The 22,286-nt window shown below is 41.4% G+C and overlaps 1 protein-coding gene across 2 annotated transcripts in view; it reads right to left on the reverse strand.

Moving 5' to 3' along the window:
- ZFAND3 (zinc finger AN1-type containing 3) overlaps positions 1-9,717 on the reverse strand; it is a 202,011-nt gene extending 192,294 nt beyond the window's left edge. For both annotated transcript variants that reach the window (XM_048518825.1, XM_048518737.1), the window contains exon 1: positions 9,365-9,717. In XM_048518825.1, coding sequence (XP_048374782.1) covers positions 9,365-9,435 — 71 coding nt within the window. In that variant the 5' untranslated portion in view covers positions 9,436-9,717. The remainder of the gene's footprint in view (positions 1-9,364) is intronic.
- Positions 9,718-22,286: the final 12,569 nt, after the last annotated feature.

A 22,286-nucleotide genomic window follows, 5' to 3' on the forward strand; every position in this document is an offset into this window, starting at 1 on the left:
ACAATGGATGTCATAACAGGCAGGACAACACACAGCACCTCATTCTAAACTTAGAAGAAGGAAACCAAACACCTTAGTTGCAGCGTCAGGAATTGGGCTGAGCAATAATAGTGTATTTTCCTTAGCTTATTACTTATTCTTCAAACTATTGTTTGCTGTTTTAAAAGAAATCACTACAACATCACACAATGTTGCTCCCTCTAAGAAAGATTTTCTGCCTATAATAACACAATTATTTAAAGCTGATATCCTAGGCACATACAGTAAACTAGCTGAACCCAGGGGACTTTTTTTTTAGTAATTAGTTATAGCTCACGTTATATATTCCTTCCAATAAGTTTTTGCACTGCTGCTTCCAAAGTCCCAGGCTGAGAATGAAAATCCGAAACTGTCTCAGGGTGCATGGCAAAGCATACAGCATGGCTGTAGAATGCTTTAAACTAGACCTCCCAGTAAGAGCTGTCATAGTGGTAGGCCAAATGATCCATTTAATTCAGCAACTCAACTATTAATAGTGCCTAGACAGATGCCTCTGGGAGATCCAAAAGCAAAACTTCATGGTGATGTCTCATTTAGTATTAATGCAAAATTAATACATTTTAGAGACTAGACTTCTGCCAAAATATGGTATCCCAAGCATTGCACAAATAAATAAGAACCACCATTACCTATTCTTGAAAGAGATACTGCATTTTCATGTATTATTCTCCATGTCTCCCTAACAGAACTAGGCTTGGCATGCTAGTCAGCCAACTGCTCAAATATTGTTAAGTTCTTTATCAAGCCATGAATGCTACCCTTGTCACTGGTATGATAGTGATAAGGTACCTACATAAGCTTTATCATGAACTGATCAGTTACATATGCTTTATCATAAAATGAGAAATACCTTTATTTAAATTCAACATTGTGTCAGCAATAGCAAAAGGGAGAAATAAACATGACTGGCTCTTAACTCTATAGCATGTTGGGTAGGTCTCCCAAAGCCTCTTCTCCTGACCTTCTGCTATAACTGCTGTTGTCTCCCAACAGCAAGATCTGCCCTGCTGCCTATTTAGCACCTGTGTTTAAAAACTGACTTGTTTAATACATACAGCTGCTGTATCTCTTATTCTCTCTCCCTGTCCCTCCCTCTCTCAAACATCAGGCTGACTCTGGTGTTGAGCACAAAAGCCAAAATGATATGCAACATTCTCAGTTACAGAGATCTTGCTTAACACTGTTAAAAGTGCAAATAATCACATTTTTGAAAAAGTTAGTTTCATAGCTTTTTACACTAACAAATTTATTAAATATTAACTCTAACTATGAGTTTTGAAACAAGTTGTGCTATACCACAAAATTTTGTGGGACACCATATGAAAAGGACCACAAGTTAATGCACTATTTTACCGTTCCTAATTCCTGTAATTGTTAGGCAGTAGGCCCATTAGATGTGGCTCGATTTACAACCATGTAGAAATTAAAATTATACCAGATGTAGACTTTTTCATATTTTATTTATTTACTCCATTTATACCCCGGCTTTCTCCCTAATGGGGACCCAAGGTGGCTTCCATTATTTTCTTTTCCTGTGAGGTAGGCTAGGTTAAAACGGTATGACTGGTCCAAGGCCCCCAACGAACTTCCACTGCAGTAGGGATTAGAATCTGGTCTTCCAGATCCTACTCTAGCAATCTAAACCATTACATCACACTGGCTGTTATAAACTTCAACATGTATTCTTTGGAACTGTACAAATATTTCATCACTCTGAGCACAGATTTTACTGTGGCAGGAAAAATTACGAGATGTGTATAGTTCCTCAAAATTGTTATTCTGAGACATTTAAAGTATGTAGGATGATTATGAATGATTAGTTGACTGTTCGAAAACTCATCAACAGATAGAATGGCTGTAAAAGGTGTTGTAGCCTTTATTAAACTGACCTATTACAAAAGAGCAATAAGAAATCTTTAGAAAATGTTATAGTAATATGGGTTTCATTTAGAAATTTGTGAAATAAGGCGAAAACTCAACCATGTGAACTGGCCACTTCAATGTTCAACCTTTGAATCCTCTTTAAAATCTAAAAAAATGACATATCTGCAAAAGTCAACTTTAATGATAAATTAAAACAGGGTCCATAAACACAGTATCCACCACAGAAAACTGCTTTTTTTATTACGACAGAATCCCCAGAATACAGAAAAAGATAGAGCTTTCACTGATATCATGCCAATCCTTGAAGAGGTTTCGAAAGAACAAAAACTTTCCATATCACCCAAGCATCAATGAGACTCAACATGACAAATCACAGAGAAAGGCTGGGGCTTGCTCTTATAACTGCGCTAGGCCTCAGAAGCCTTGCAACGATCACAATAATGTTACTTTCAAGGCTACGCTTCTCCCCCTTAGGGAAGAAGAAGAAGAGTTTGGATTTATATCCCCCCTTTCTCTCCTGTAGGAGACTCAAAGGGGCTTACAATCTCCTTGCCCTTCCCCCCTCACAACAAACACCCTGTGAGGTAGGTGGGGCTGGGAGAGCTCCAAGAAGCTGTGACTAGCCCAAGGTCACCCAGCTGGCGTGTGTGGGCGTGTACAGGCTAATCTGAATTCCCCAGATAAACCTCCACAGCTCAGGCGGCAGAGCTGGGAATCAAACCCGGTTCCTCCAGATTAGATATACGAGCTCTTAACCCCCTACGCCACTGCTGCTCCTTGGAGTTGAGGGAAAGGAGTTGAGGGAAAAAACACACAAATTATGTTGGCCTAACCAAGCAAGCCAAAGTGTATAGTCACCTGCGTTAAGGTACTCATAATCAATTGTTGACTCGAGCTCCTATAACCGTGGTGGCGAACCTTTGGCACTCCAGATGTTATGGACTGCAATTCCCATCAGCCCCTGCCAGCACGGCCAATTGGCCATGCTGGCAGGGGCTGATGGGAATTGTAGTCCATAACATCTGGAGTGCCAAAGGTTCGCCACCACGGCCCTAGAACAACTGTTAGCTTCTTTTTAAACCAAGCAACTGGAAAAGGACCCTGCAACAAAACCTACTGACCATGTAATCAAATCAACCACACAATTGGATAGGTACCACAAGGGTCAGAGAGCTCAATGGCTAGGTTTTGGTCCAGCAATGTTGTTTGATATCCTCTCTCTATATAAACATATAATAAATTACTATATTTTAATAATGTTGACTAAGTTATTTTAACGTAACAATCCACCTCATTTTCACAGATCACTTTTCAGTAACTGAAAGTACAAATGCAATCAAAACATACTCCAAATACAGATTTATGTGAAAAAAGCAAGAGTAAATATTTTCACACGCAAGACCTATTTACTTTTGTGATTGTCCTCAGGCATTTCCCTAACAAAGCCACTATGTTACTGTAACCTTTGGCAAGTATTGGTCCCAAGCATTCAGTTGCATCATCGAGTTCAACAACAGCCTTTTCATATCTAAGATCAGGGAAATGTTCATGAAGCAAAAACTAGATTCAGGAAATTAAGTCAAAGCACACTTTAGTACTATTTGGTCGGAAAAGGAACTGTAAAAAGTCCTCAGGACAAAAAAAATTAATGCAAGTCCCTGAACCTTACAGGACAAATCTTTTCTGACAGATTCAACGTGTTTCCCATTTTTCACAGGCAAGTAAGAGTATACTTTCCAAAATATCCTTGTATATGGAACTCTGATCTAAGAAAAGTGTCTGCTGAAAAGGTTTTGTTATCTCACATCCTGCAGATGCAAAGTGGCCAGTCTCAAAGCCCTAGCAGCTACTCCATGTGGCACAAGAAAAGCATGTGGTTGGATCTATACCATTCTGGGGCTTGACTAGGCTTCACCAGCCCTTTAAAAAATAACATCAAGGGAGCTTGTTTACACCCTTAAATCCTTAGAAAAAGGCATGCAAACAAGTCAGCTATCCTCTTTCAAGCTTCAGAAAGTTCAGTGATTAAGAATGGCTGCTCTCACTGAATTCCTGAATGCCCCCACCTACACTTTTGTCTCTTTCCCCTATTTTTCAGGAGCCACACTTGATAACATTCAAAAAGAGCTGTGTTTATCAGAAAACTATGGAATCAGCAGATCGGTGGTCTCCTGATGCTTGAACATCAACATGGCTCAGTTCAGCTAAAGCTGACAATCAACAACAAAAAAGCAAATGACTGGCAATTTGGATAACAACATGAATAGTCAAACAAAACCATAGGACCACTTCTCATGAAGAAAGGCAAGACATTCACAGACAAATTAATGCCTACTTTGAAGTGGTCTTGGGGAGTGGGGGGGGGTAGTTGCACCACAGCAAGGAATGGAATAGCCACAGGGCAACCGCACTGCCTACTAAGAGGCTTGCTGCACCACAGCCAACAAGCCAACAGTGACCCTGCCCCTTCACCATGAAAGTGGATTACGCAGCATAATGGGCTGTGCCAACAATTTCACCAATGTAAATTCACAACAGCTACTATTAGATGAATTTATAATTGGTTGATTGATCAAACTCAAAGGGTGCTCATCAATGGCTCATCTTCCTGCTGGAGAGAAGTGACTAGTGGGGTGCCCACAGGGTTCTGTCCTGGGCCCACTGCTATACAATATTTTTGTCAACGACTTGGATGATGGAATAGAGGGCATGCTAATCAAATTTGCAGATTACACCAAATTAGGAGGGGTAGCTAATACCACAGAGTCAGAATTTAAAAATGGCCTTTGTTAGATTAGAGAGCTGGGCCAAAACAAACAAAATGAATTTCAACAGAGATAAATGCAAGACACTACACTTAGGCAGAAAAAATGAAATGACCAGATATAGGATGGGTGACCCTGGCTTGACAACACTACATGCGAAAGGGATCTGGGAGTCTTAGTGATCACAAACTGAACATGAGTCAGCAGTGTGATGTGGCAGCCAAGAAAGCCAATGCAATTTTGGGCTATATCAATAGAAGTATAGTGTCAAGATCGAGAGATGTAATTGTACCTCTCTATTCTGCACTGGTTAGACCTCACCTGGAATGCTGTGTACAGTTCTGGGCATCGCAATTCAAGAAGGATATTGACAAGCTGGAACAGGTCCAGAGGAGGGCAACCAAAATGGTAAAAGGTCTGGAATCCATGCCCTACGAGGAGAGACTTAGGGAGATGGTTATGTTTAGTTTGGTGAACAGAAGTTTAAGAGGTGACATGATAGCCATGTTTAGATATCTGTCAGGAGAGCTTTGATTATGTGTTCCTGCATTGCAGGGGGTTCGACTTGATGGCTCTTGGGGTCTCTTCCAATGCTATGATTCTATGATATGGGGGTGTTCCTAGGCCAAAATTGCTCAGGAAGCCTACTAAAACCAATCCCACCCCCAGGAACCCCCCCTTCAGTGCCAGCGTGGGCTCCTGCACCAGAGGAGTGCTGCTGCACAGCTCCCTGGCACCAGTAAAAGTGCCAAACCGCCTCGCACATGGTTCCTCCCCTCCCCCCAGGATTCTGCAGTCAGTTTCCTGTATTAAAGAGATAGAGTGGTAAGACATTTGCACTCTGAATCATCTGAGAATCTATAATTCCAGTAAATTAGACAAAGAAAAAATAGCTATTTAGAGTTTGCAACTTTCTTACAAATTTGCAGATAGTTAAAAACTTATACTGGAAAAAACATAAGATGAACAAACTATCTGTGTATTTATTTTCTTTCTTGTAACCAAACATTTCCTGACAGATTCTTGTCAAGAAAAGAAAACACAGAAGGAAAAAGTTCAAGAATGAAATCCAAGATCACCTTACATATCTCTGATTCAGCTTCACTCTTACTTGCACAAATCTTATATACTTGGTGACAGTCCAAAAGGAATATTATTTATTATCTGTAGGAATCACCCAGTAGAGTTCCACAAGAGTATCATCATTCAATACTGCTATTAATAACCAGATGCAGGAACACAGAAATATAGCGGCGATGCAATCAAGCTACAAGCATACAAGGAAAAGTACATATACTATTAGAGATATCTTTCATACTGCCACTGCTGAACAGACAGAAATCACTGCCTAGTATAACACAACACTTATTGTTGGCACTACTGCATACAATAGTCAAAGCAATATCAAGTCAATTTCAGTTGTCTCTGATGTGTATATATATTTTTGGACTAAGTCTATAGATATTAACAATGAAAATAGTACAACATTCAGAAATAGCAGAAGTTTTCAGATGATCCATCCCATTTTTATCACAGCCTTCCACCAAGGAGCTAAGAATGGCAGTTTTCCTTTCCTCTGTTTTACCCCTACAATAACTCTGAAAGGTAAGTTAAGCTTAATGCAAGTGACCCAAAAGTTCCTGATTGGAATTTGAACCAAAGTGTCTCCAGTCCTAGTCTGACATTCTAACTACACACTGGCTTTCTGGTCCAACTGGAATTGAAGAGAACCATAATAAACTGGGAGAAATAACCACCACTGCTCACTACTAAATACAAAATGGAGGGACACCTTTTCAGTTCATCATACAACTTTAAAAACTTTCCAATAAGAACATTGTAAAGGATCGCACTCTATTAATTACTAATTACATCAAGTTACATATCAGCAAAAATCATAGTATTACAAATGGGAGAAATTTTCTGCCAGATTTGCATCCCCAGTTTTACAACTGCTTTAACTCGAAATAGGTCAAAGCCTATCTACCTCTTAATATACAGAAAAATGTCATTTTTAGATACTAGCCTCTTTTTTTACTTTGTGAACTGATACAGTCCTCATGTAAGTAGCCAGTATAGGATAACACAGTTTAAATGCGGTGAACTGGAAAAAGTGAAATTGAAACAAAAGGCACAGAAACTAAGATCTTTTAGAAGAAATTTTTTAAGAACAGGAAAAGAAAAGTACAAGATTATTCTCCAGTGTCCACAGGTGAAATACAAAGGATAATAGACAAAGCAATAATCAGCTAAGAAGGCCTTTGTATTTTTAAAACAGAATTTGACTAAACTCCATGTTTATCTGAACCATTGTTTTCAGTGAGACTTTTACCCCCATGCCAGCACACTGTTGGCCCTGGTTTTCTGAATCTGAGAAAGATAAGTGGCAGCAACTACAAAATAGGCACCACTGGGAGTGGGGAAACAGTTGTAAGTGTTTGTCATCATAAAATGGCTGCCAATGGTGGCAAAATCAACTATTTGCTTTGCTGTTTGTCTACAAGCAGAGATTATTAAGTCCAGAGCCATGAATTTGCATCGATAACAATGTTAAGGGTGCACAGCTAGGACACAACTGCCCAGATGAAACTCAGCACTTTTCTGGTCAGTCAGCTGGCAGAATGTGATCTAAAGGCCCTGTTTGCCCCCTGTTCAATTTAAGACTCTCTGGATTTTCATTACAAAAATTAAGCAGCAAGTGGCACTAGGAAGCATACTGAAGGGAACCATGGTGACCATGGGTACCACATTGTGAATCAGTATTTCAGTTTATAGCCTAAATTATTCCATCTTCTTCATGTTGTAAACCACTATGGGCCTGCTGTGGTGGGGGAGAGTGGTCTAAAAACCATATAAATCAATCAATCTAAATAATTGCCAATGCAAGTCAAACCTAGTAAGGTTTGACAGCCTTTGAGAACCCTCTTTTTAAAATATGATAATAGAAAATGAATTGTTAATTAATTGCTTAAGGTGCATAAAGTACCATACAATGATCCTAAACCAGCAGCTGCTATGTTTATAGTGCCACTTCCTTATAAATATACAAACACAAGGAATGTTCACTAGCTTGTAAAAACAGAGCTATATTATTTATGTCAGATCAACAACTACATATCAAAGAAAAAAGTTTGTCCAAGCACAAGAACTTTCCTGCCAAGAAGAAATTGTTACTCAGATGACCATGCCGGATGGCTATTGACAGAAACAAGGTATTCTGCTCACACAGATCAGTAATATAATTCTGACCTGAAGCTCTATCAATATGTTACAGGTCAAACAGATTATAAAAGCTACTATTACTGATTATCTTTTTAAAATTAGATCATACTTAGAAAACACTCTCTGAAGAACACTTCAAAACTGTGTTGTAGTTCACATCTTTTTTAGCTTGCCCATACTTTGTATAGGACTCGACCACTTCTGTCTAGCAGTACAAAGTAGACTGTTGATTACTTTTTTTATTTGGCACCTTATCCCAGCCTTCCTTCAGGGAGTTCAGAGTAACTACCCTGTTTGCAGCCCTGAGAGGCAAACGAGAGAGAGTGACTGGCCCAAGATTACCCAGTAAACTTCACGGCAGAGTATAGATTTGAACTCAAGTGACCCAGATCCTACTTCATCGACCCACTATACAAACTGACATTAATAAAATGTGGTAAACTTCTTGCCCAAACTAATTCCCAAAGTTTCTACTGGATATCTCACCAAACAACCAACTGAAACCTCTTGGAAAAACCTATATTCTACTCCACTGATTCTAGAATTGGATCCAGGATAAAGCATTTTTCATCCCTGAAAATTTCAGAAGCCACACCATACGTGTTCACACACCCCTCTTACTTTTATATGAGCTTAAGAAATACATATAGATCTTAAAACAGGAAATAGCCATTCCTTGGGCCTATATAGCCCTCAACAGTTAAGATTTATTACTTTGCCTGTGCCCAAAAATTCAAGGAAAGTCCTTCTGGACTGGTGCTCCTGCTGTCACATTGCCTGCACCTTGGCTACTATCACTATTCTAGCGATGGATTCCAAACTGAGACAAACTTCCTGGTTCACTTGCAGAAAATAAAGCAAATATTAAAAAGGAAAGGGGATTTGAAGCTGCTCATTTGGGGGCGGGGGGAGCTATCTTCAGTGACTATGTGTAGATGCCACACCTAGAGAGCAAGACAAGTTGACATACTTGCAATACCTAAGAATTACCCAACAAGAACATGCCACACGCAAAGAAGGGGCTGGGGGGGAGGAGAGAAAAGGTGGAAATTGAACCACAGAGTAATGCTGGAGGAAAACATAAAGCGAGGGTAGGGAGCAATCATGACGGGACATGAAGGTGCCATTCTTCTAAACAGCGTGGGTTTGGGTTGCCAGGAGGCGCGCGTGGGCCCTGCCAGCTCCTGCTAGCCCACCACTGCGATGCAGCAAAGGCAGCCACAGGCCTGGCAAAGGGGTTCCTGTGACAGCAGAAGAGCCGCCCCGCTCCAGGGGGCGGGGGCGAAGGAAGCTCAGGAAGGGGACCCGAAAGAGGCCGAGACAGAGAGCCCCACCGCAGCCCTTCCACTCCCTCCTGCACCCGCCCAGCCCCAGGGACAAGGAGAGCCCCAGCCAGTGCAGCCCCACCCCCGGCCTGGCCTGCTCCCTTCCTCCTCCCCCGACCACGTACTCACCCCCAGAATCCGCAGGGGCAGCGGGGCGGCAAGCTAGGGGCTTTGCTGCGCTCGCTGCCGGCGTCTCCCATGGCGGCTACGGCGGCACCAGGTCTCGGGGGCGGCTCAAGGCGAAGGGTCCAGGCCGGGGCTCGAAGCCGGGATTCCAGGCCGGTCAGCTGGAGTCGGGCGCAACCACTGCGGCGGCGATGGCAGGGTGGGTCGGTGAGGCGGCGGAAAGGGAGGCAGCCGCACCCTGTGGCGCTGGAGGTGACACTGAGCTGCAGGCGGCCGCCAGCGGGGGGTTGTGACGGACCCCAGCACCCCACCCCCGTGAGCAGCGCGCGCCCTCTGACCCAACAATGCCCTCGGCTCCTCCCCCTCAGGCCAGTAGGGTGGTCTCGCCCTGCCGCAGGCTCGACTGGAAGAGGAGCGTACCAACACCCAGGAAGAGGTGGGGACTAAATATAAGAGAACGAAGGTGTAGGCCGAAGCACTTGATAGCCATTAGGACTCTCCAGAATAAAGTTGAAAGAGTTCACAGGTTAACGGAGACGTGAATAAAGCAAGGGTAGGAGGGCAGAGAAGTAACCTTACCCTATTTTCTACTAATGGTACGAGCTAAAAAGATTGGAAGGGAAGACTGATAAGAGCCTACGCGTGCGTAGAGGGAACATAAACCCGGAAGTGTGTGCGCATTAGAGAGCCTCTCTCTTAGGAGGTTCCCTTCCCCCGCATTCGTGGAATCCCCTCTCTAGGTGGGAGCAGCCCCGGGAATTCCTACTAGGGCTTCCCCACCCCCACCATCGTTTTCTCCACGGTGCAAGAAATAGTATTGACACCCGAGAGTGAGTAGGTTTGACAGAACCGCCGATTCAGTTTCAATTGCAGAAAAGAGAATAAGCTCTAGACCTGAAATTACGCCTTTTCTCGCCCTTCTGTGCCTTTAACAACTGACAAGCAAAAACATTTTTTTAAATCGGTCATTTTATTTTTCCGGGGGAGAGGGCGGGACTCGTCACCTAAACATTGTGTATTAGTTTAACGGAAAGGAACCGTTGTGTCACGTTTGTAATCCTGCCTGTGCTCAATATAGGCTTACGGTATTTGAGAGTAACACTTCACTTGGAACCGCGACGGAGCTGAAGAATATTTCCAGATTTTCATGGAAGCGTGCACAGAAGTGTGGCCTAAAGTTGGGTTCAGTTTTTAAGGGCCTTCATTTCAAAACTGATTGAAAAAAATAAGCAGGCATATTTTCCTGTCTGGAATTTAACTGCTAAATTTTGACAAGCTGCTATGAAAGACTTGGAACCAGGGTTAGTAGATACTATTTAATATTGAAGCCCTTTGACACCTCTAATGTTTTGGGGATGTTAATAGCAGAAAGGAGTAGCCATTTAAATCACTCTCTAGACTGTTTGATTTGGTTCTGAAGTACCTGATTCTAAAGGTTTAGTTTAGAAAACAACACTAACTACAATCCTAAAAGCACTTTCATGAGAGTAAGCCCCACTGAGTACACTTCAATCGGATTCTGAGTAGACTCCCTTATGATTTCACCATGCCTTTGAAGATGCCAGCCATAGTTGCAGGTGAAACGTTAATCCAATAAAGTACGGTGATTGTGCATTAGAACTTGCTCTGCTCCATTACAAAAAGTTTCCTTCTCTTGCTGCTTTCAGAGTGTATTTTGCTATATTTTTTATCCTGATTGGAGTGAGAGGGACAGTACATTTAAGGGAAATTGGAATATAATCTTGTATTTTCTTATAAGATCTGTTTCTACTTTACTAATTTAAGAATACAATATACATTGGCTGCATGGCTGTGATCTGGTAGTTTTTGCTCCCTACATTTCACCTGCATCTATGGCTGGCTTCTAAAAAGGCATGGTCACAGTAAGATGTGGGTGAAACATTAGGAGCAAAAACTGCCAGACCATGGCCACACAGCCCAGAAAACCCACATCCAGGTGATTCTGGCCATAAAAGCCTTTGACAATACACAATGTACATTATTTATAATTTATACTGTATATCAAACTTAAAAATTTTTTCTCAATTTAATTAGAAATATACCTGTTCTTAAGTACCAAACTGCTACACCTTAACAGTACAACCCTGACATCACTTCCTGGGAGTAAAGCCCCACTGACCCGAAGAGGCTTTTGAGGAGTCTTAGTAGAATTCCACTATAACAGTGATGGCGAACCTTTTTGAGACCAAGTGCCCAAATTGCAACCCAAACCCCACTAATTTATCACAAAGTGCCAACCCGGCAATTTAACCCGAATGCTGAGGTTTTGGTTTAGAAAAAAACCGGTTGGCTCCCTCTTCATCCGCTCCACCCGCTCAAGCAGGGGCCAGCCTGCTCTAGCCTCCTGCATGTCCCGTGCGCACTGCTCTGTGCCTCTCTAGCATCTCTGCCTCCTCTGTGCCCCCCCCCCTCGGGCAGCAGCCACCCGGAGCACAGGCACCCGGCCTGCCAGCCGAGTCCTCCCTGCTTACCGCAGTGCGCGCACGTCATGGTCAGTGGCCCAGGCCAGCCTAGATGTGTGCGTGGGGTGGGGGGTGATTTTCCGACCCCCACATGACGAACTCTGTGTGTGCATGCCCACAGAGAGGACTCTGAGTGCCACCTCTGGCACCTGTGCCATAGGTTCACCATCACTGCACTATAAGGTTCATAAACATGTGTTAATCTGTGCTGGTTAGAAAGATAAAAATATAAACCATCAGTACTTTAGTAAATAAAAGGAAGATTTTTTAAAATTAATGGTCAAGACTGTTTAAAGTTCACTGTGGCCTTTTCGGGTTTTAATGCAGTAAATAATCATAACTGTCCCATAATCAAAACAGCCTCCTCTCCATGAAGTCACTATTCAGAAACTGGCAACACTACAAGTAAGGATCCCTCTTTTAAATAATGTGCAACAATGCAATCCTAAACAAAGTTACATGCTTCTAAAACCAGTCCTAAGTCTGTTTAGGATTGCACTGCAACTCTGTGGACAAATAGTTTCCGCCTGTGACCCAGAAGATCTCAGCAGATCTATAAATCTGGATATGGAGTTAAACTTTATAGTAATATTGAACCTCTCAGTAATTAGCAACATATCATTTAAATAATAGTGCATCAGTATTATGTCCTTTAGAATATTACCAGAATCAGTTTCTAAAAAAGTAATAGCTTCTGACTCTGAACTTTTCATTTTTATCTCCATGGAGTGAAGATTTGCAGGGACTGAAATAGCTTTTCTGCTATTTTACGTCTTAGCATATTTCTTGATTTGATGTAACTGTTTTCAGAGGGAGACCAGTTTCTTATGCTGAAGAAGGAAGAACTGACAGCAGGCAAGAGGAGTTGTACCTGACTACAAATATACAGGTGTTGTAACTACATAAAATTTACATAGCTATAAGAAAGCAATTTAAGGGAATTAACAGCAAAAAAAAATTAAATCTTGCTTTAGAAGCATTTAACGTATGTCAAAGGAAATATTTCATGAGAGATTTTAATTTCCTCCCTTTTCCCCCCAAAATGTCCATATTTTCCACTGGAAAAACTAAAGAAGGCCCCATGTTTCCAGGCATTCACTTCTCTGTGTGTCTCATAGGCAATGGCAGCTCTGCAAAACCATAATCTACAGAAAGTGTATAATCCCCTGCAGACTCTGTTTAAGTTAAATAGCTGAATGAACACTCTGTTTGTGACAGGCTTTTGTGACATCACAGGTAATACAATAAATGGCCACAGTTCCTTTTGCTGTTAATGCATTTGACATTTCTATGGCTGGGATGAGACTGGGCATAGGGAAGTCATGGGAAATCACTTCCTATAGCAGAATAATTGTATCTTTTTGACTTCTGTGTTCATGTAAGTAGGCTGAATTATTCTGATTGGCATCTACTGAGTCCATTTATTGTTGGGATGGCAAGCATTATCCTGCTGTCTCTTCTCCACATTGCCTTCTGTCTTCCTTATTTTCACATAATAACCTCATTCCCTTGCTTGATTTATTTCTTTGTTCAGAGGTTATCCCTTTTCTGAAATTGTGATGCAGGTAATAGCAACAGCTACCTATTGTTGTTTGTGATCCACATGGAGGAAAGTTTGCCTTGTGTTCAGACCTAATGATTCATGCTCTCTGTTGTCCCCAGACTTTGGTGTGTGAGACCATCCTGTTAATCTATATGCATTCTAGAAATATAACTGCCCTTTAGGGTTGGTTGCCTTCAGCATCAGACTGAAACCAATATACTTAAAACCAACAGGGACAGAAAGGCTGAGCTAATATTAAAAAAGGAAGGAAGCTATATTTTGATTATAAAATAGGCTTCTTTCTACTAGTTTCTACACTTCATTTATTAAATTCCAACAATAGAGAATCACTGTCTCTTACCAAGCATACTGCTTATTACAAGTTTGAATAGGATTATAGGGATAAATGATACCATTTTGTACCTCAGAATTCTATCTGTGAGCATCAGTAGATCATATTCAATATTTTTCAAATGGAATCCTTTTCCAATTATTGGTGGTATTTAATATAATACGATTTTGTAGTTTATGCTTATGTTGGGGTCTGGATGTTAAAACAAATGAAATCGGATGCTCTACACTGTGATACAAAAGTAGTCCCTAATATTTGTTGTAGTTAGCCTCATTATTGGAGTTGCCAGCTGTTGTTGAGAAATACCTGGAGAATTTGGTGGGGAGCCTGGGGAGGGTGGTGTTTGGGGAAGGAAGAGACTACAAGCAGGAAATAATGCAATTGAGGCCACCCTCCAAAGCAGTCATTTTCTCCAGGGGAACTGATTTTGATCATATGGAAATAAATTGTAATAGCGGGGGATCTCCAGACACCACTTGGAGGTTGGCAGCTCTACTCCCATTGATATTTCCAGTTGTAAACAAGGGCATGTTTGCACCAAGTTTCCCCCCTTGGTCATGAGCTGGGAGTAGTGGAGGCTTTCCACACCAAATCCCAGAAGTACTCACTGGCAGTGGCAAGAGTTTATTTCTGAGTTTGGACAGACGTCTGGAGGTACACTGCCCATCTCTAATTATTGGGCATGTTCAACATGGAAATGACTGCTTCCAGATGGGAGTGGATGGTGCCAGTTCTCACTCTCAGCTGGCCAATTTGATTAGTTTATTCAGAGAAAAAATATATACTTTTTTTGTATTCCAAATATTGCATCACTGACCCATTTATAGATTATTTTTCTTTGCACTAAAATCCCCCTTATCCTGTTTCCCCAAAAATAAGACATCCCCTGAAACTAAGAGGTAGTAGAGGTTTTGCTGAAGTGCTAAATATAAAGCATCCCCCGAAAGTAAGACGTAGGAAAGTTTTTGTTTGGAAGCATGCCCGTCGACCAGAGCAATGCAGCAAATAAGACATCCCCTGAAAATAAGACATAGCGCATCTTTGGGAGCAAAAATTAATATAAGACACTGTCTTATTTTTGGGGAAACGGGTAGTAGTTCTCACTGAATCTGCCTGCAAGTGCTCAGTTTTGCTGTGTGAACTGCCAGACAACATGAAGGGATCAGTTAGTAGAGCAATTTTCACATCCAAGTTAGAAATATTATCCAGATCCAACAATGGAAGCTTGCATAGATAATCAGCTTTCTATGTGCCTTTGCATTCATATTCTCACTTGCATTTCAGTGCTCACCTAATTTCCTCTGTACTGACTAAGGAGGTATTTTGATGTGGGGGGGGGGGGGTTCCTGTATTTCCTTTCCAGAGTCGTCATATGTTGCCTACAGAGTTCCACGTTCAGTCTTATCCCCCAGGCTATTTAATATGTATATGAAAACACTTGGAGAGGTCATCAGGAGGTAAGGACTGTAGTGTCACCAATGTATGGATGATATCCAGCACAACCTTTCTTTCCACTTAATTCTGAGGATGCTATTGATGTTCTGAAATGATGCTTGGAGTCAGTAACTCCAAGTCTAGATAAGAATGAACAATTTGAAACTTAATTTTGACAAGATAGAGGTTTTCGGGGATAGTGGAAAAGGAGGCCCAAAGATTTAAGATCTTTCCTGTCTTGAATGGGGGCAGCGTGGAAGTGCTACTCAACACAGCAGTCACCTTGGGAAATGGGGTGATGGCAGTGGCTTGGAATTTGTTTGTGTTGCTTCAGTTGGTGCATCAGCTGCAGACATTCCTGGATCAGTCAAATCAAACCACAGTAATTCATGTCTCAGGCTGTTTCCGCACAGTCAAAATATCCTGGGTTGTGCAAGAAAAATATCCCTGTGCAGCCAAAAATTCCACACAGCTCCCAGTCCTAAAGCGGGTTTGCTTCGCAATATTTCCCTCATCCCAGGGTATTCAAAAACGGCCAAATTGGAGCTTCTTTTAAAAAAAAAAAAAAACCTGAGGCGAGCCTCCTACAGCCTGCTCCCATGCGAAAACCAATCAAGAGCAGGACCAGTTTATTTTTCCTGCCCAGCCACCTGATCTCCCTGCCTGACATTCATTCAAGCTGCCGCTCAAAAACAACGGCCAATCAGAACGTGGGACACTGGGCATGCTCAGATATGCAAAACAAACTGGAGTATTTCCTCCCGGACTTCACCTTTAAAAAAAATGGGCAGCCATGCGGACGGACACCCCGAGATAAAATAGACTCAGGTTAAAAAAAACCTGGTGGTACACAGGTATAATGTTGCCATGCAAAAACTACCCTAGTTACATCTAGAATGGAATATTGCAATGTTTGGGGGTACCCTTGAAGAGTGTTTGGAAGCTTCAGCTAGTGCAGAATGCTGCAGTTAGACTGCTGGTTGGGACCAGCTACTGGGGGAATGTGACCCTGATACTATGGCAATTAAACTAGTTACTGATCCACTCCTGAGACCAATTCAAGGTGTGTGTATGTATGTTTGTTTGTTTGTTTAATGCCCTACATGGCTTGGAACAGGGGTATCTGAAGGACCAGGAACTAAGATCACAGGCAGAGACCCTCCTGATTATCCCAGTGCTATGGCTCAGCAGGTCTGGCTGGGAACCACTGGAGGAAGACTCAGATGGAGATGTGGGAACATTTTTGGTTCCAGGCTCCCAGGCACTACCTGTAAATGTAGAGCCGGGTCCAGAGGCTCAGGCAGAGCATTCAGGCTGGGATCCACAGCCAGGTCCAAGCTCTGAGATTCTTCAGCCTCTTGATACTAAGCCAGAGGGGACCCTCTCTCACACACACCCCAGTCTCCAGATCCCCAGGAGCAACGCAGGAGAAGACTGTGTGCTAGTTTACAGCAAAGGAGATGCAGCAGCAGTTTAGCAGCTGTGGGGTGAGCTGGAGTAGATGCAGAGTCTGCAGGAGCCATACTAGAGTAATTCAGCTGCAAGAGGTTATTGCACTAGTGCCGTGGTGGCGAACCTATGGCACTCCAGATGTTCATGGACTACAATTCCCATCAGCCCCTGCCAGCATGGCCAATTGGCTTGACCAATGCTGGCAGGGGTTGATGGGAATTGTAGTCCATAAACATCTGGAGTGCCATAGGTTCGCCACCACTGCGACTAGTGAATGGAAGCTAGCTATAAAAGAGAGGTTGCAGCTGAGCTAGCTTGTGGCAGCAACCTTGTGGTTCAGTTTGCAAGTCACTGTTTCTGCTTCTAGCCTTGCCTTGGTTCCATGCTCTGTGTATCCATTAAACAGCTGAACCCGCTAATAACTTTGTCCAGACTGTCTGTTGGTCTATGACACCCACCAATCAAAGAAGCTCATCTGGTGAGCACAGAAGAGAGGCAAGGACAGCCCCATGATTATGGAACAACCTCCCCAGGGAGGTGCACTTTGTCCCCTCACTTTCAGTCTTCAGAAGACAGTTGAAAACAGCTTTATTTAGGACTGCATTTGACTAATGTAATGTTTATTTAATTGGTGGTCCTAATTGAGATTTTCAATTGTGATGTTTTACATGTTTTTTATAATTGTTTTGTTTATCTTGTAAGTGTCAGGGGGAGTGGTATCTAGGTGATTGAGATGCATTCCTACCTCATTGTAACTGCTTAACACTACAAATCAATGCTGCTAAAAGATATATGTAACCAGCCTGCTATATGTTACCACTGCCAGCTGGGGCATTCTTTCCTTAATCTTTACTGTATGGCTTCACACACTTTGTAGATAACGAGGCTTTCCCCTGACACCCTGATGTCATGAGAAACGGCGTTGCATCTGCTATCTCATGGGGCAAGAAGCCAGGTGGCTTTCTCTTACTATCTGCCGCAAACCTTGGGGCGCCTCAGCTCTGGGGACTGTTTTTTACAATTTCTTGGGAATTCGGGGATAAAGGTTTGTCAGAACTGACAAACCAGGTTTGTCAGAACTGGCTTTGCCAAGCTTTGGTGCTCTGAAGCTTCTCAATAAACACTTCTGATCAACAACACAGAATTCATTTAATAATAATAATAAGCCTTTATTTGGCATAACAATAATCATAACACAATAAAAAACCTGAGATAAAAGGTATACAAATACAAAGGTTTAAGATAAAAGGTATACAAATACAAAGGTTTAAGATAAAATATAAATTATTGATTGTGCATCACCTCCAGTAAAAATTGTGCAACCAATTCACAAGTTTCATTGTCAGAATTGTCCAGAAGAAAAGGAAGTCTACTTGATTCTTCCATTTCACTAGGTATCCTAGAAAGAATGTTGGAGTATTTTGATCTGATATTAGCAGATTTAGGGCAGCAAAGCAGTTGATGTGCCAATGTTTCAATTTGTTGTTCACCACAAGAGCATACCCTTTCGCTCATTTCCAAGTTGTTAAATCTACCACGCAATAAAGCGGAGGGGAGAAAACATTGAAGCGAGCAAGTGTGAGGGCTCTTCTCTGCATTGGATTAGTCAAAAAATAAAACCAGCAAGTCATCCTGTTTTGATATAGGGGTATTGAAAGATGTAAGGGTGAACAAGTTTTCATAGCAGCACTACATAAATTAATCCATTCGCTTTCCAACAATTTTTGTTTTAACAAGTTGTAGGATTCTGAACTAGATAGCGGGGAAAAGAGATATACCAAGTGATTCAATCTTTCTTTCGATCAGAGAGAACCATGGATTAGCCTGAGTATCAGACAAAAGGAGGTGCATCAGCGTGTGCTCACCATGCGAGAGATGCACGAGAAGCCAAAATTTAAAAGCTCTCAACCAAGCCCTATAAACTAATGAATTTTGGCCCAGTTCTAAACAGAGGGGCATCACGGTCTACACAATTTGGCAGGCCCATAATTTTCTGGAAAAATTTGGATTGGACAGTATTCAAGAAATTCGTCAACTGCTTGGAGCCAGATAGAGTACTCCATAAAGTAACTGCGCTTCTATCTTAGAGTTAAAGATTTTTAGTGCTGCTGGGACAAAGGGAGTGGCCTTTCCATAAAAGAAGCGTGCAATGGCAGAATAACTGATGGTAGCACCTGCAATAGCAGCTTATAAGAAAATGTAATTCCAAGATATTTGTATTGGTTAACCTGCTCCACTGGCACTTTATTAATCGCCCAGTTATGTTTTTTTGTATTGTTTGGCAAAGATCAAAATCTTGGTCTTTTGATAATTGATGACTAGTCCGTTATCTGTACAGTACTGCCCACATCTATTCAGCAGTCGACTAAGTCCAACTTTTGAGCGAGATAGAAGGATGGTATCATCAGCATATAGAAGTATTGGAATATGCCTTGAGCCTAATTTAGGGGCATGGTTATTAATTTCCAATAATAAGGCTGATCACGCAAAAATAAATTGAAAAGGGTTGGTGCTAACACACAGCCTTGCCTCACACCTTTAAAGGTAGAAATAGAATCAGTCATGAGACCTTCACGTGAGCACTTAACTCTGCAGTTTGTGTTGGTATAAAGTTGCCTGATTAGAAAAAGAAGTTTATTGTCTATTCCTTGTATAGCCAATTTATTCCAAAGGCGTTCTCTAGAGACTGTGTCAAAAGCTGCCTTCAAATCAATAAAGGCAGCATAAAGTTTAACCTTCTTGGACTTTTAGATTTATTAACCAAATGCGTAAGAAGCATAGCATGGTCTAACGTGGATTTCCCCCTCGTGAAGCCTATTTGCTCTGGGCCAATGATGTTCTGATGAATCGTCCAGGCCTGTAGTTTGGGTAGAAGTGTCTTAGCATATATTTTCCCAATGACTGATGTCAAACTAATTGGGCGGAAGTTGGCAGGATCCGATGGGTCACCTTTTTTATAAATAGGTACAATGACTGCAGATAGCCAAGGCTTAGGAATGAGGCCTGAGTCATTGATTTGGGTGAATAGATTGGCCAAAAGGGGTGCCCACCACTCTATATGCGACTTCAGTATCTCTGGGGAAATTATATCTGGGCCAGAGGCTTTACGGGGTTTCAATTCAGTTATTAGATCCATGATTTCCTGAGTTGTAACAGGAGGCCATTTGGAATCATCTAATGATGGAGATGGATGATAAATGTTACTGGTCTCTTCCTTTTGGAACAGCTTCGCAAAATGATCTATCCAAGAATTCATTTATTGATTTAAGGTTTGAGACCTAACATTAAGGCACTTTGACTTCTGCCAGGTAGAAAGATAGCTAATAAATGTTTTAAGTAAACAAGTGAAAGCTAAATAATCCCCTCCAACTCCAATTCCTTTATTTTAATCCTTCTAATCAACTTAAAAATAGACTCTTCCTTTCTAATGCATTAAAGTCTTTTTTAAAGCTAGGCATCATTTAACCCAGTAGTTCTATAGGTTAGGCTACCGCCCCTTTTGTTCCATAAACTTAACCCTGTGGCCCCTACTGTACTCTATAAAAGCATTATTCTTAATATCGGTTTGCACAACTCTTTAAGGAAGACAATAGCAATAGCATTCAAAACAGTAACAATTCATTGTACATTTATTCAAAATCCAATTACAACTTTTAGTTCATTCAACAAAACTGATGAACTTGATCCAATGGTACCAGCTTTTCAAAGTCTGATAGTTATTTAGCAAGAATCTTAGATACCACATTTAGTAATTACTTCACTGTTCAGTAAATTCTTAATGCCATGGATAGGTTTGATGGTGATACCAATTTCCCAAACATTTGGTTTAAAGTCACTTAGCAGAAGTCTCCACATTTAGTAATCTGGAATTGGTTTCTGTGCTGGGAGATAAGTTGAATAACCACACTAAAATTGTGTTTCACTAAAAATTCTGATTTTTTCCACTAGGTTTCAGCACTATGCAGAGGCAGAAACATGGAGTTCAATGTGCCAGCATGATGCCATAGGTTGGTCAATCATAAATGAACAACACAGTCACAGAGACCTGCTTCCAGTGCCCCCTACCACCCTTTTGTCTCTCAGCACCCCCTCATTACACCCCAAGGGGCAGTACCACCCACTTTGGGTGTCACTGGTTTGTTTTTTTAAGTAATTCACACTATTTCTGCGCTTCCAGTTTTCCATTACAATTTTTCCTGTTTGTTTCTGACTTATTTATTTTACATCGGCCAGAAATAATGTTCAATAGAGTCCTGATTTCTGGACAGTGGGCTGTTGTGAAAAGCACAAAAGTAGAACAATAAAAGCAGTCCCAACCAATCTGAGGTGATTTGTTCCCCACTTCAGTGACTAGGCTTGGAAGGAATATGAATTCTGTAATGGAATCACATGTTGTGCAACTATTATCTTTTTCCATGTGAAGGTAATTCACACTTGTATATTAAGATAATATGTTTTATGTAGGCTTTGTCACCAGTACCCATTCCACATGAGTCATGTGTAGTAATAGCCACTCAGTTTCTTTAATTGCTTTGTTGCAGGAAGTATCTCTGAGAAGCAGAAAACTCTTGTGTAGGTTCTTCATTCTAAGTCTTTTTCTCCCAGTGAAAGAACTGCTGCAGTTTCTTTCTCTCTTTCCTGAACTTCAGCAATTGAAACATGTCATGTTTGTTATTCTTCACTGCATGCTGTTTGCCCTTAGCGTTTTAAAAGTGGTGATATTCCAAGAGAATGAAGTATCAGCTGACTGCAGTGTGTGTTTTTAAAAAGTGATTATTTCAATCAGATGAAGAGTCTCTCTTACTGATTGGCACCATAAGAGTAGTTTTCTTCATTTTATGATAATTTAGCCCTCACGAAGGAAGGCAGATGGATGACACTTGTGACCCACTCCACCTGCCCCTCTTTAGGGTTCTCCTCATGCACCTCAATTGGACAATCATGTCTCATCCAAAAGTAACAACAACAACAAAAATTGGTTATGTACAAGGACAATCTGGTCTATTTGAACTGAAACAGAGAACATAATGTCAATTTTAAAAAAATTAACCCTGGAAAAAAGTTAACAGCAAGAGCTATGCAGTGATTCACCTCACCATTTTTTCCCCCAAAGATGCTCAATGTTTGTGGCCTGACAATTTCTGTTTGAAGAATGACGCCTCTTTTGTAGAACAGGAAAGTTTATAAAGAAAATACCTTACTGTGGCAGTTGGTTCCCTCCCTGCCCCCAAGTGGTAAGCTCAAAACTCTATCACTTGGTGCACACAATTCTGCCCAGTCAAAATTACCCCTGTTTTTGTGTGGATTCTGAAGATCACAATCTCTCTTATTATGCTGAAGAGCTCCTGTCTGTATCCTCTTCAGATACTACAGCTGTGTATACTTTAAAATGAAGGATAACTTAAACGAATTATTAGTTATTCAAGGAAAGTATCCATTATGAATAAAGGCTACTGACCTTAAAACTATTCCTGTGTACTTCATCTATTTATGATGCTACCAGTTCACGAATACTAAAATCCACATGGGCACTTAAGTTTGTTGGGAGGAGATGGACATTTAGGTTGGCTATAATGAAGTTCCATTCATTTCATTAAAGCTAAAGATGTGGCAACACACCAAGACAGTCGCTTCTTCTGTGCACCATTTTTCGGGTGTTTT

The sequence above is a fragment of the Sphaerodactylus townsendi genome, linkage group LG01, assembly GCF_021028975.2.
Source record: "Sphaerodactylus townsendi isolate TG3544 linkage group LG01, MPM_Stown_v2.3, whole genome shotgun sequence".
Taxonomy (NCBI): domain Eukaryota; kingdom Metazoa; phylum Chordata; class Lepidosauria; order Squamata; family Sphaerodactylidae; genus Sphaerodactylus; species Sphaerodactylus townsendi.